This window comes from Cavia porcellus, unplaced genomic scaffold, assembly GCF_034190915.1.
Source record: "Cavia porcellus strain 051 isolate PalLab524CR breed Dunkin Hartley unplaced genomic scaffold, mCavPor4.1 scaffold_5, whole genome shotgun sequence".
Classification (NCBI taxonomy): domain Eukaryota; kingdom Metazoa; phylum Chordata; class Mammalia; order Rodentia; family Caviidae; genus Cavia; species Cavia porcellus.
The window spans coordinates 12,586,260-12,601,064 of NW_026947488.1; the positions used below are offsets into that span (position 1 = coordinate 12,586,260).

The 14,805-nt window shown below is 53.9% G+C and overlaps 1 protein-coding gene across 3 annotated transcripts; it reads left to right on the forward strand.

Moving 5' to 3' along the window:
* The first annotated feature begins 152 nt into the window (after positions 1–152).
* On the forward strand, positions 153–14,805 carry Spata2 (spermatogenesis associated 2). Of its 3 annotated transcripts, none has more exons than XM_063248188.1 (3): positions 153–333; positions 10,597–11,033; positions 11,603–14,805. In XM_063248188.1, the coding sequence occupies exons 2-3, from the start codon at positions 10,698–10,700 to the stop codon at positions 12,824–12,826; spliced, it is 1,560 nt and encodes a 519-aa protein (XP_063104258.1). In that variant the 5' UTR covers positions 153–333; positions 10,597–10,697; the 3' UTR covers positions 12,827–14,805. The 3 variants fall into 3 exon arrangements, with proteins under 3 accessions (XP_063104258.1, XP_003467767.1, XP_063104259.1); XM_003467719.5 differs by lacking the exon at positions 153–333 and adding an exon at positions 3,700–4,032; XM_063248189.1 differs by lacking the exon at positions 153–333 and adding an exon at positions 4,471–4,492.

Below are 14,805 nucleotides of genomic sequence, written 5' to 3' on the forward strand. Positions count from 1 at the left end.
TCCGAGTGGCTATCGGTGAGGTTTTGTTTGTAGACTGGTGTGGACCTCCTGGGAAGAAACGCATCAGGAGCATCTCATTTGGTTGAGAGAAAGGTAGTTAGCAAGCTTTGTCTGTGTACTTAGCACTCTCCAAAGCCTCTGAGGGCTCTTTGCAGAGGTGGGAGTGTAAGAAAGGCTGACCAGCTCAAACGCTAGCCCAGTTCTCGGTGGAGGATGCTGTGGACTCTCAGGTAGCCTACATGTTGGTGTCTTCACCTCGCAGATAAAGAAAGCGGGACACGGAGAGGCATCAGTGTTTTCTCACTGAAGTGCTTCATGCTTGCTGTGAGCCAGGTGAGCAGGTGTAAGGCTACATTCCTGCCAATTTCCAGGGCCGTGGTACCAGGCTCCAGGACGCTATGCTTAGTATCTGCCCACAGTATATGCGCGTAGTCAGCTGAGTTTTCACCTTCTGGTTTTACCTTGGGATGCTTTCTTCCTTGCAAACGGAAGGAAAGCCAGACCTGTTTATGGGTACAAATCACCCAAAACCCCACTCACACACTTGAAGGCTCTCCTCAGTCTCTCAGTCTGTTTGTTGATTGGTTTGTGGGTGTTTTTTTTTTTTTTTTTCGGTCTTTGAGACAGGGTCTCATTATGCATTTTCAGTTTGTAGCCCAGGCTGGTCTTGAACTCACAACGATCCTCCTGTCTCAGCTCCCGAGTACTGGGATTACAGGCATGAGCCACCACGCCCGGCTCTTTTTTTTTTTTTTTTTTTTTTGAAACAGGGTCTCACTGTGTAATTCAAGCTGGTCTTAAACTGACTACATAGCCTAGTCTGGCCCCGAACTTATGGTGATCCTCCTGCCTCAGCCTCCTGGGTGCTGGCATTACAGGTGTGCACCATGCTAAGCTGGTGGCGATGTAATTATGAGCAAAGCACATACAGTTCTGTCCTCATGGAATTCACTGACTCTTGAGGCGAAAGATATAAAAATCATATATAGGCCGAGTGTGGAGGCTGAGGCAGGAGGATCCTTATGAGTTTGAGACCAACCTAGGCTACAAAGTGAGCTCAAGGCCAGCCTAACTGCATAGAGACACCCTGTCTCAAAAAAAAAAGACAAACAAAACACGTAACTGTGCCTGTATCACCGTCCCCAGCTGACTTTATATGTACACATCTACTCCTAGAAAATACATGGTATTGGCTGATGTTTTGATTTTCCATAAAGCCTTTTTTTCATTTCATAGTGTCTTGCAGTTACATAGATTTGCACTCCCTTTTGTGAGTGATGTTTGTCAACATTCGATCTCCTGTTAATGTTTAGCATTGGCCCCCCTTTGGAAGGTTTCTGGTGCTACAGACAATCATGGAACAGGTGGCCTCGAACACTTGTGTGTTTCTGTGACAGATGCCAAGAAAACCAACTGCCAGGTCACAGGGTAGCTTTTTGTTCTACTCACGCTCGGTATTGTTGGAATCATGTGCTACTTTTGTGATTTTAAAAAACTAAAAAATAGAAAGAGGTAGGTAGATGGTTCGTGTTGCTGGCGCTTAGGGAGTGGAGGTGCCTGATCACTGTCATGTGACGTTATATAAGCCACTAATCATTATGTAATAAAGTCTGAAAAAGATGTTCTTCCACATCACCAAGCAGAGAAGTCACAAGCCTTTATCTGTGTTTAAAAGAGGAGAAATGTGACTCTCTTAAGAGACTTCGGGTCTCTTTGGATGGGAGATGACACTGAGTCTCTGTGACCAGGGCTTCCTGCCAGGAAAGCCCTTCTAACCTGTTTCCCTCTTGGCTGCCACAGAACCTTAGAGCTGGAAGGGACTTTTTTTTAGCAGCCTGATGTGAAAATGCAATCTTGTAACACTTGCCAAAAGGGGCGTTTTGGGTTGCTGTAAAGGCAGAAGTGTTCGCTGGGGACAGTTTTTCTCAGCTGGAGTTCCCGTGGACTCGATCGCTTTGCATCTGATTAAATGTGAGCTCATAAAGTACACAGACCTAAAGGTGCTCGGGCAAGCCACACAGGAGGCAGGGTAATTGCTGCTATTTGAATTACTGGTTCCTGGTTTTACAAATGTTTCTCCAGAATTATGTCACTGTCCCCTGAGACAAGAGACACTGGCTTTTAGCCGGGGTCATGGAGAATTACAGAGCCTGCCACCCAAGCACATCTTGGGCACCTGTTGATCACACAGCCACAGAGCTCAGGGGAGCAGGGATGAAACACCTGGGGTCGCGTGAGGTGACAGGTTAAATACACGTGTAACCCACTAGGCTGAGATCTCTGTCTGGAGAAATCAGGAAAGACTGCAGAAAGGAAGTGAGAGCTGAGCTGGGGCTGGGGGCCAAGGAGATAACCGAGGGCAGAGACACCATGGAAGCCAAAGCATCTGGAGACACGCTGGGACGGGGGTGGGCTGGAGTTTGAAGGAGCATCTGCAGGGCAGGCGCTCTGAGCGTGCTGGGGGAAGAGCAGTTGGCACAGAGTAGGCTGTGAGGTGTCTACATGTCTGGGGTAAGTTAGACACCAAATGCGTCCTTCAGTTGTAAGTGATGTTCAAGGAAGCCTTCCCCACCCCCTTCCCATACTGGTATTAATGTGTTTCCATCCCCTCCACGGCTTGTACAATGTGTGATACAAGTGTATCGTGCATCAGACAGTCATGCTTGCACTAGCAGGGCAAGATGCCCAGCAGCAAGACCTAAGCATTACAGCCATGTTGTAACGTTTTAAACCCAGAGCTTCACGCATGGTAAGGACTCTGCCACCGAGCTACATCCTTACCCCCTTTACTTTGCCCAGGCTGGCAGGGAACTTTTGAACCCTCTCCCTCAACTTTCTGAGCCCGGCTAACACAGTCTTGAATACATACTAGTCACCCTGCAAGCACCAGAGATTCAGTGGTGATGACAGTGCAGTCCTCATGGAGCTCATGGTCAACAAAGTGAGTGTGAGCACAGAGAAGCCCGTAGACAGACAGCGGTGCAGACCACGCTAATGCAGCAGGGCTTGGGACCAAGCTGCAAAGCAAGGCTTGTTCTTCCCCACTTCTACTTTCCACATTCAGGGAGGCTGAGGACTGACCGGTTATTTTCCTTGATTTAACCAGGTTAAAAAAAAAAAAAAAAAAGTAAAACCAAAACCAAAACCAAACAAAAACCCCAAATTGTATTTAGATTGCTAGCATATACCAAACGTACTAAGTGGTTTCTCTGTGTTAATTCTGACAATCTTATGAGCCAGGTATCATTATTATTCCATTTTTCAGGTGAGAAAATGACGTTCAGAGAGGTTAGGTAACCTGCCCAAAGTCAAAAATCTAATAACGTGGAACCCTCGTTCTTAACCACATCCCACAGAAAAAGTCCACAATCCTGTAAAAGCTGGAGTTCAGTCTCGCGTGATCTTGACATCTCAGTTGCTCTTTTTTTTCTCACTTGCTCTTTTCGAGCCTCGGTATTTCCGTCTGTAAAATGGGGTCAAAGGATCTGCCTATCACTCTGCTCGCTCAGGCAACAGTCAGTAAGGAGCGCAGCTCGAGGATCTTTTGAATCCGAGATGGAGCCAAATCCGGGAGGTGAAACCCAATTTCCCGGCTCACAGCAGGTTTCCATGACAACTCAACCAGCCACAGTCTAGCGGCTGAATGCCATGCGTCACTTCCGGTTCGTTTATTTCCGGGTCCCAGTCCAACCTACGGCAACGGCCATTTACAGTCCAAAGCAAGATTCTGCCCGTTCTGTGCTCGCTCGTCTGCGCCTTGCTTTTTTGTCTGCCACCATTTCTAGTCACTGCAGTCTCCGGGCATCTCTCTCTGCCCGGGGGCAGCGCGCAGCCGCGGCCTAACCTCCTTTCGGGCCCGCCCCCGGGAAGTCACTTCCGGCCCGAGTGCTTCCGGGTCGCCGCTGGCCCCCGGGTACTGGTCTCTGTACCCTGCTGCCGGCCGGAGAGCGGAGAGCCCAGCGGGGCCCGGCCCGGGCGGCGGCCGCGCCTCCCGTTTGCGTCCTTATCGGGGCGCCCTCGGCGGCAGTCGGGGTAAGTGTGGGGCGGCCGCGAATGGAAACCGTCCCGGTGGAGGGGGCGCCTGATACTGCAGTGCTCGGCGGGCCGGGGAACGAGGTCCTCTCGGCACCCGGGGCGACCGGAGGGCCCAGGTTTTCGGTGCCCGCGGGATCCCTATTGCCGTGAGGCCACCTCGGGGGCTCCCGGGACCTGCTGAGGGTGGCTTGCGGCAGCTCAGGAGGAACACCCCCCTCTTCAGCGATTAGCCTAGCCGGAGGACACCCCGAGGCCCGGACTGCGCAGTGGTCCCCAGGTCAGGCTGTCGTGGCAGACCCGGGCTTGTCCACACTACGTGACCTTGGATAAATCACTTCGTCTTGTCGCCTCAGTTGTCTCATTTGCTAAAGGGAACGGATCTGCTTGCTAGGGTCGGAGTTGGATGAAGTGAGATAACGCAGGTCAAGCACTGCCTGTGGTATTCAGCCGTCATCCAGTAAGTGAATGATAACTCGTGTGACTTCATTCGCAAGCCCGCAGGGGTTCAGGGTGTAGCTCAGTGGTACCGCGCTTGCCCAGCATACCAGAGGCCTCGGGGTCCAGCCCCAGCACCGCAGAAACTAACCCATGGGGAAGCCCGGGGCTGAGACTGGTGTGTTTTTCCCAATTGATATGGCCCTCGGAGGCGGGGGAATCACCTAGCTGGGAATAGCTGTCACCAGCTTCTGTCCACTACAGGGAATGGACACACCTTCCTTCCCAGCCCCTCAGAGGCAGCTGTCCTGAGGGAAGTCGCTTTCAGCCCGGCTCAGGTTATTTTCAGAGGTTTGGGGTGGCCTCCCTGAATGTCTCTGGAGGCTAATGTGGGTGTTGGAACCCTCTAGGGTTTCACAGTCAGGGGCTTTTTTGGATGTGAGTGCTGAGGGTCCTGCTTGGAGCCGGTGCACAGAGGTGAAGTGGGGAGGGCAGAGTGGGTGGGAACCACCTTGCCCTGCTTCTGTTTGGGGGCTGAAGCTAAACCAGGGATGTGTAAACCTGTGGATCCAGGCAGTGCAGGGACCAAAATAGCTTCTGTCTGTGCAGGGAGGGGCGCCTTCTGATGCTGCTTGGGAATGTTTCTGCTTGAATGGGCGAGCTGAGGTAAAGCCAAGCCGGTGCTTTGCCACATGGAGTCATTTCAGTTCTGTTCAGCGGAAATTTAAACAGATACGGTTTTCCCTTTAGATGCTTTTTAAAAATCATTAGAAAAGCCACTGCACCCTTGACTTATGCAGTTTCTCCGCCTCTCCGTGGACTTGCTTTACAAACTGGTCCACATTGTGAGTGCGGGAGGTGAGGACCAGCGCTGCTTGTCTTTGCATTCAGGATATTCAGAGCCGTGGGTTTTTTTTTTTTTTTTTTTTTTTTTTTCCCCTGCTAGCCTGGCACGGCTTGGCGTATCAGTCTTTGGGTTGCTTGGAGAAATTAACAGCTTCTGTCGCAGGGCTGTCTTGGTCTTGTGTAACAAGGCTGTTTTTGCAGAGTATATTTTTTGTTGTGCTTGCAGTGTACTGGGAATAAATTGCTGGCTCTGTGCTCAGAAAAGACATCAGCTATGACCAGCCACAAGGCAGCCTGTGTTCTCCGAAAATGTATTCAGCAAAGATGATGTAACCGCTTCACCGCTGGCCAGCCTCATTCCTTGGCCCTTGAGGTTACATCATAGAGATCTGTGGCTCTCCCAGCCCCATTCTGTATGGGTGGCTGGACATTTTGCTACTAGAGGAATTTTTAGAATTCAGTTCTGCTGGCCCTGCCATAGGTCATTTTAACTGAGCTGAGCCTTTCTTTCTTTCTTTCTTTTTTTTTTTTTTTCTTTTTCGTTTTTATCGGTACCGGAGACCGAACTCACGACTGCCTGCTTGCAAGGCAGGTGCTTATGCCGCTGAGCTAAATCCCCAGCCCCGTGCTGAGCCTTTCTAAGTAGAGCTGTCCAGCGTCGCTGGATGCCTGGTGGCAGTGTCAGAGATTTGGTGTTTGACTTTGGCACACATCCCTTGGGGCTTACAGCAAGTAGGTTGGCCTCCTGATTCTCAGATTCTTCTTTGATTTTGGGGTCGTCATGTAGATATCATTGGTTTTTGCAGAACAGTTGACACAGGGCCTTCACACACTGAATCCCCTGGTAAATGACACCCATTGTAACAGTAAACGAGGAGGAGAACAGGAGAAAACCAGTCCTCAGGGCCTGCCGGACTGAGTTCAAATTTCAGTATTAGCTGTGCATAGTGGTGCACACCTTGTAATCCCAGCAATCAGAAGGCTGAGGCAGGAGGATTGCTGTGAGTTTGAGGCCAGCCTGGGCTACATAGTGAGTTCAAGGCCAGTTTGAACTTCGTAGTGAGACCCTGTCTCAAAAATAAAAACAAAATGAAGCAAAAGAAAATTCCAGTACTGACCCCTTATGGTCTATTGGGCAGGTTGCTCAATGGCGGAAGCTGGCTTCTTCAGAGTTTCTTTGAGAATTAAATGGGGTACAGTTGAAGTGGAGCACCGGGTGCTGGGCACACAGTGGAACCTTACTAATTGTCAGTCTCATTCTCCTTTTCCTTAATTACTTAGTGTTACTTTACTTTTAGTGTTCCATTTTCCCTCACCTTTTCTCTCTCCTTTTGAGGTTGGATTAAAGTTCTTATTGAGGGGCCTGGGGATTTAGCTCAGTGGCTTAAGCGCCTGCTTGGCAAGTGCCAGGTTGTGAGTTTGATCCCCGGCACCAAAAAAAAAAAGTTTTCTTCTTCTTTTTATTGGTACCGGGGATCGAACTCATGACCGCTTGCTTGCAGTGCAGGTATTTATGCCACTGAGCTAAATCCCCAGCCCCCACAAAAAAGTTCTTGTTGGATAGGTTTCCCAACCTTGTTTCTAGAACTTTGAACAGGTCAGCTGTACAGATCCATTTCCTTTTTACTGTTCACAGCAACAACAAGGGTGTGGACTGGGATAGTCTCTCTGCTGCTAGAGTGAGGATGCGGGCTGTGGAATGGTACAGGCCCACAGAGCAGAGCTGAAGAACTGAGTTTGAGGATGGCTGACTTCCACTTCGTTTACAAAAACAAATTGCCAGGCGTGCCAGGTGCATAGCTGTAATTCGAGCACTCAGGAGGCTGAGGCAGGAGGATCATTGTAGATTTGAGGCCAGTCCGGGCTACATAGTAAGTTCAAGGACAATCTGAATAACATAGTGAGACACTGTCTCAAAAACAAATCAGCCTCTAATGGGCAGGGGTACATTTGAGTGGTACAGTGCTTGTGTACTGTGCACCACAAGGCCACAGCTTTGATCCTCAGTGTTGCAAAACAAAACAAACTCTGAGCTTATGGCCGACTTCCTTTGAGAAAAAAAAATCACGGCATCCTTCATGTCTTTTTTTTCCTTCAGTGCTGAGAATCTAGGGCCTCATGCTTCTGGGCAAGTGTTTTACCACTGAACCTATCCCCAGCCCCTTGATGTTGATTTTAAGTGGCTCTCAGACATGCTAGAAAGTAGCCCTGGAACCAGAGGCAGGATGGAAGCTTCTCTTGCAGAAATAAAGCCCAGCAAATGCATAGAGTATCAGCCAGAACAGCAGCAGGCGTCTTTTTGGAAGGCCCCTTGTTAGGTTGGAAGAGATCGCCTTTTTTTTTTGGCACGGGGATTGAACTCACCACCTCACGCTTGCCAAGCAGGTGCTGAGCTAACTCCCCTGCCCAGATCACGAATCTTTGATATTGGGTGCTGAGCGCTGCAGTTACGGAAGGCAGCTGTGTCCCCTTCACTGCGGGCCTCTTCCTGACCTGCTCTGGACAGGAGGTGGGTGCTGTTGGACTTGAGACTCATGGCAGTCGGGGAAACCCTGCCCAGGGGTCAAATGGGTAGGCCAGGCGTGGAGCCTGGGACCGCCTCCTGCTGACCTCAAGGCTGCCTGCAGGGTGTCTTGCCATCTTATGGGTCACATTTCTTTTCTCTCCAGCTGATGCCCAGGATGCATAGGGGAGGGGATCGCATGTGCTCACCTCCTGTGCATCATCCATGTCACCGGCTCTGTCAGACCCTTCCTGTGTGTCAAGGTCTGTGTTAGGTATGGTGGAAAATGGAAGCAGACACCGTCCTTGCCTTTTTGGGGTTTACTGCTTATTGAGGGTGGTGACAGAGAAGTGAACGCCCAAAGTTGATGATTTTAGGAGTGGCCATTCCTGGGTGACGTGACAGGAGGAACCAGAGAGTGGCCGTGATTTGAGATGAAGGGGCACGTGGCTTGGTGGCAGCGCGCCTGTAGTTCCAGCTACTTGGAAGACTGAGGCAGGGGGACCACAAGTTTGAGGCTAGTTAGTGCAACATAGTGAGACTGTCTCAAAATGGAAACGGCTGGGTGGAGTAGGGCAGCGGTGGAGCATTTGCCCATCATGTGTGAGGCCCTTGGTTCTGTCCCCAGCAGTGCCACAAAAAAAAAAAAAAAAGCCTCCGAGCAGGGCCATCCGAGCTGAAGCCTTAATGATGAGGGAACCCAGCTATGGGGAGAATCAGAAAAATGCATGCAAAAGGAACCCATGCGCAAGACCTGGGATGGAAATAAGCACGTTGTAATCTCGGACCCAGGATCCCTGGAGGTGCAGCCTGGCGGGGAAGCCTGCTGTGCTGTGTCCGGCCACGCAGGGTGGACCGTGCTCAGGAGGCAGAATTTCTTCCTGCGCGGCCTGCTGTCTGGCTCCTTCCTCCTCAGGGTTAGCTGTTGCTGTAGCGCCGGGGTTCTTGGGCAGGGTAGTAAGTGGGAGAAGGTGGTCTTTTTGTATCCCTACATTTGTTTTTTTTCTTGCACTGGGAATGGAACCGTATTACATGGTACATATTTTTTGTTTTGTTCTTTTTTTTTTAATCGGTACCAGGGATCGAACTCATGACTGCCTGCATGCAAGGCAGGTGCTTATGCTGCTGAGCCAAATCCCCAGCCCCCTGTTTGGTTTTTTGAGACAAGGTCTTGCTATGTAACCCAGGCTGGTCTTGAACTTATGGGAATCCTCCTGCTTCAGCCTCCTGCCTGCTGGAAATACAGGAATATGCCACCATGCCCATCCCTGGCAAGGATGATTTTCTTAGCCCATAGTTGCCAGGTCCTAGGCCTGTAAGACTCCCCCACTGAGCTGGAGCTAGAGGACTTCATCGGCCATCCCTGGCCCCCAGCAGCTTCTCTCCCAGTCCCCTGCCACTTCCTGTGGTCTGTGGGTCATACGGTACTTTTGGAGCACGTACTCCGCCCCAGGCAGCCCCACTCCATGGTGCTTTGAGAAAGCCTGGCGTCTTGAGGGTAGAGTGTGGTCCGAGCAGGAGCGGCTTTCGAATGCTTCCTCCAAGCCAGCCTGCCGTGTAGCGCTTGCATGCCTTTGTACAGACACTCACACTGACTTGGATTCAGATGAGAAAACACCAGAGAGCTGAGTGATTAGCCCAAGTGACTTGGAGGAGCGGCCCTCTGTTTCACACCCCGACACTGTGGCTCTGGACCCTGTGTTCTTACTTTCTTTTTGTTTTGTCTGAGATGGAGTTTCACTATGTAGCCAGGCTCGCCTTGAATTCACAGTGATCTGCCGGCCTTCTCAGAACTAGATTTCAGAGGTTGCCACCACCTCCGCTTGCCCTCCGTGGTCTGTGCCCGCCATAAACCCTGATTGCCCCTCGAGTTGCTGCAGCAAGAACTGTGCTGGACCTGCGCAGCTTCCCCTGACAAGTGGCTGAGGCCAGAGCGCGACTGCGTAAATCTGTGTCCCAGCTTGGAGCAGGCTCTTCTGTCCGACAAGGGACTTAAAATGCGCTTGCCGCAGAGGCCATGCAGCCGGCACAGCACTGCTGGGGAGACAGCGCCAGAGTGGGGCGCTCTGCACAACTAAATGTGGTCCCATCCGGCTCCAGCTTGCTTTGAACTCTTCAGTGGCTTCACATGACTCTGAATAAGCAAAACATGAAATTCTGTGTTTCCCTCTGTGCCGGGGAGCTAACCCAGGGCCTCACACAAAGCAGGTGTGCTCCCTCTAAGCCCTCACTAAGACGTGAAGTCCTTCATTTCCTCTTGGAGGCCTTGGGTCAGGCCTGCTCCTGTCTCTCCCTCTGCTGGCCCAGCCTTGGCCTCAGCCACCTTCCTGCCTCAGAAAAGCAGGGTGTGGCGGGAAAGGCGTGGACAGCCGCGGTGCCGAGCTGGGCTCTGCCTGTGGGAGCTTGGAGCCTCTGCATCCTGGGTTTGCCCAGAGCCTGCAGTGGCTGCTGTCTCCGAGGCTGCTGGGCGTAAACGAGCCAGCATGGTGGATGCCTCTGCAGCATTCTGCAGCCTTCGGTCGGTCGGCATCACCTCCTCCCTGCGGAGATGGTGCCTACCCCGCTCTCTCACCCGGGCGGCAGGCGCAGCCTCTGTGTCCTCTGAGCTCCTCAAGGCACAGGCGGCCTTAACGGCTCCCTCTCACCTTCACCTTGTGTGCAGGAGCGCTCTGCATGCGTGCTGCCTGGCCGAGCGAGTGGCGTTTTGTTTGGCCTCGGCAGTCAGAAGGTGGGGTGGCCCTTCTCGGGAGTGACACGCTGCTTGTTTCTCCCCCCAGAGCACCGCGCTGGTCCAGCAGGCAGCATGTCAGGGCTTTTGGTGATATCCCTGCCTGCCACCGAGAAGCCATGGAGGAGATGAGGTAGCCTCCTGGATCAGATGGGGAAGCCCAGTTCAATGGATACAAAATACAAGGATGACTTATTTCGGAAGTATGTGCAGTTCCACGAGGGCAAAGCGGACACCACTCCCAGCAAGCAGCGGCCTGGCGGCGATGAGTACCTCCGCGTGGCGGCTTCGACCCTGCTCAGCCTGCACAAGGTGGATCCCTTTTATCGATTCCGGCTGATCCAGTTCTATGAGGTGGTGGAGAGCTCCCTGCGCTCGCTGAGCTCCTCCAGCCTGCGGGCTCTGCACTGCGCCTTCAGCGTGCTGGAGACGGTGGGCATCAACCTCTTCCTGTACCCGTGGAAGAAGGAATTCCGAAGCATCAAGGTGAGTCTGTGGCGTGGCTGGCCACGCTGGTATTCCTTCTCCTTTCCTGTGCCTTCCAGCCCATCCCCAGAGGGGTTCTGCCCTCTGAGCCCCTCCCTCCCCTGCCGTCGGAACCCCAGGGTTCCTGTTCCTGGGAGGGGCAGGCAGGGGCATGGAGGTGAGAGGATCCTGCAGGCTGCCAGGTGGGGAAGGTGCAGGGGGCAGGCGTGTGGTCTTCAGATCTTCACCAAAGGGCCAGAGGGAATCGTCTTGGTGCTTATGGGGAGTTCTCCTGAGAGCCTGTGCCCGTTAGGAGCTGGGTTTGCGCTGGGCTTCTCTGCCTGTGGAGTGGTGCCTTTGTGCCCGCCCAGAAAGCTAGTGGTTTTGTCTCCTCAGCCTCCAAGAGAGGCTGCAGTGCAGTCTCCTTGCTCGGTGCCCAGGGCTTCCCGTGCACGGCTCTGCCCACTGCGGGAGCCGCTCCGAGACTCTGCTCCCCTCTCCTTTCCTCCCGGGCCCTCGGAGCGGCCCTCGCTTTGATGCAGTCTCTGTGTCTGAGACAGCTCCAACCTCTGTTTCTGCCCCTTCCCCAGACCTACACAGGCCCTTTCGTTTACTATGTCAAGTCCACGCTACTGGAAGAGGACGTCCACACCATCCTGAGCTACATGGGCTATGAGCCTGAGCTGGGGACTGTGTACAAGCTCAAGGAGCTTGTGGAGAGCCTCCAGGTGAAGATGGTCGCCTTCGAGCTCTTCCTGGCCAAGGTGGAGTGTGAGCAGATGCTGGAGATTTACTCGCAGGTGAAGGACAAGGGCTACTCTGAGCTGGACGTCGTGAACGAGCGCAGGAGCAGTACAGAGGATGTGCGCGGCTGTTCTGATGCCCTGCGGCGGCGGGCCGAAGGCCGGGAGCACCTGACCACTTCCATGGCCCGAGTGGCGCTCCAGAAGTCGGCCAGCGAGCGGGCGGCCAAGGACTACTACAAGCCCCGCGTGACCAAGCCCTCCAGATCTGTGGATGCCTATGACAGCTACTGGGAGAGCAGAAAGCCGCCCCTAAAGGCCTCGCTGAGCCTGCGGAAGGAGCCGGGGGCCGATCTGGGGGAGGACCTGCAGGACGAGATCATCCGCCCGTCCCCATCGCTCCTGACCATGTCCAGCTCACCCCACGGCAGCCCCGATGACCCTCCTCCCACCTCCCCCAGCAACGGCCTCGGGCTGCTGCGCAGCACCTACTTCTCCGCTCAGGACGATGTGGACCTGTACACCGACTCGGACACCAGGGCTGCGTACCGCAGGCAGGACGCTCTGCGGCCGGACGTGTGGCTGGTTAGGAACGACGCCCACCCCGCCTACCACAAGCGCTCGCCCCCCGCCAAAGAGTCTGCCCTCTCCAAGTGCCCAAACTGCGGCCTGGCCTGTAGCGCTCCCCTCTGCCAGCGCTGTGACAGCCTGCTTGCCGGCCCCCCGACCCCCAAGGCCAGCGCCTTCCCCATCAAGGCTGCCGCCCTCGACAGCCTGGGCCACGGGGCACCTCTGCGGGAGAAGCACTCGGGCCAGGCTCAGGCCCTTGACCGGCTGCCACCCTTGCACTCCAAGTCCAAGCCGTCCACAGCAGCCACCTCGCGCTGTGGCTTCTGCAACCGCCCAGGTGCCACCCACACCTGCACCCAGTGCTCCAAAGTCTCCTGCGACACCTGCCTCAGCGCCTACCCTTACGATCCCTGCTGCAAGAAAAGCGAGCTGCACAAGTTCATGCCCAACAGCCAGCTGAACTACAAGGCCACGCCGTTCTCCCACCTCGTGTTCAGATAGGCCCCGGCACCTCCCGCTCCAAGGGCTACCCCTGACCTCCAGTTCCTTGCAAAGGCGCACTAACGCATCCAGCAGAAGCGGAGGCCTGGACCTGACCGTGGAGGTGGCGGGGATCCGGCTGGCTGCACCTGTTTGGGAGTCCACTTAGGGCCTCCTTTCAGCCGACCAGGAGAGGTGGCACTTATTCCGCGCAGCTTTGCTGATCTCCGCACTCCCTGTTCAGTTGAGTTTGGGTTCCGTTTGGTTTTGCTCTTTCCTCTGAGGAGGATTCTCTCTCCGGGGTCCCCCCCACCCCCCGCAGTGAGACGGAAAGGCCCCTGCGGTCCCCTCCAGATGCCCACCTGCAGCAGCGAGCTAGAGGCCTGTTGGCTCGGGAAATGAGCCCTCCTGCCACACTGGGCCTCTCCTGACGGCTCACCCGCTGGCCATGCGTCCCGAATGCAAGGATCCCAGCCAGGCTCCTGGCCCCCCAACCTTCCTGCCCCTCCCCGAGTCAGAGGTGAGGGGCGAGGCCGGTGTTGCCCAGTGTCCTCAGGGCGTTGCCACCGCAACTGTGTCAGCCAGGGTGTCTGCGAGCCTCCCCCGACACGCTGGGACCGGACTCCGCAGCAGGACCGACCTCTGTCCCTCTCTGTTGTTTGCACATGTCCCTCTTACTGTACTGTACATAGATATTTTTGAGATTTATTTTTAAATAAATATTCAACTTGCTATGTGTTTCAATGAAAGTGGTTAAAAGTTAATTATGTAGCTATTTATAAAGACGCCCTGGGTTCTCAGTCTTCCAGGGGCGGCCTCGTGCCCTTCGCTGTTGTGTCCTCCACTCCCCAGGGTGGGGTGGAGCCCGCGACCGCTTTGCTCCAGTCGGGGGAGAGCCACTGTCCTGCCGCAGGACCTCGATACACCTACCTCCAGGGCGCACTCGCACTCGGGCGGGGTTAGCGGGGGACTGAGGTCTGGCCCATGGACTGCGACGACGACCGGTGGCGGTTCCAGGACCTCGCCCCTCGGATGACAGCCCTGGTCTTGCACCCCAGACTTCCCGGACTCGTCCAGGAGGAAGTCCGCGGGGCTCCCGCTGCCCAGTCCCCGGGTTCCCAGCACTCACCTGCAGCGGCGCTGTCCACTCCTTTGCACTAACAGCGGGCAGCTGCCGGTGCGCCCCTCGCCTCCGCCTCCTGACCGAAGGCCCTGCGTCCCCGTGGGAGTCACGAGATCAGGATTTCCCTCTTGGGGTCAGAACAGGAGTGGGGCAACGATCAGAGAACGAGCTGCCTCCTTGTGAACTTCTGTTTTAGCCATAATTGTCTGAGCTGCACTCTCGGCTGGGAATTTCTGCACCGCGGGGTTTCTGGGAAGAAGAAGCGTTCAGCTCCTGAGCGGGTTTGAATCTGGCTGAACCTGAGGCCACTGTGAATTTGCCGATGTTCTTCCAACTCAGTCGAGTGGTTTTAAGGTTTTCCAAATCTTCTACGGCCCCTTTTTATATCTCTCTGGAAGATCCCGTGTAGATAAACAGTGTGTATATAGAGTTGAGTCCCAGCGACTTTGTTACTGAGGACCAGCCTGTCGGGCATCCATCGTGCTGTGCTTCCTTCTCACGTTTCGGAACTGGGACGCCTGACCCACTTGAGAGCTCTAGTTTTCTAGTTTCCCATTTCTAGATCACTCAACATTACAGTAACTTAGCTCTTCACCAACTGTGATGCCACATCATTTACGGTGGGCAAATTTGTCCTAAAAAACCAAGTCTAGTGTACCTGCCATCATGGAAATACTGTGTTCATAGACGGGAGTAGGAGTCCTGCGGCCACCCTCCTCCTCGCTGTGTATCTTACTGTATGGGGCTGCTGTGATTAAGGTAGTTAAGTATATGCTAATTTAAAACACAGATGTTCTGCATTTGATTCCTACCCAGAGTTGAAATGTTGAGAGATGATTTTAAAATATAATAAAAGTGTCTTCCATTGTTAAATGAA

Excerpts from the sequence above, each read along its gene's own strand:
- Spata2 (XM_063248188.1), top strand. The coding sequence starts at position 10,698 with ATGGGGAAGCCCAGTTCAATGGATACAAAATACAAGGATGACTTATTT. Across the intron at positions 11,034-11,602 it reads AGGAATTCCGAAGCATCAAG|ACCTACACAGGCCCTTTCGT; the intron begins GTGAGTCTGTGG and ends CCCCTTCCCCAG.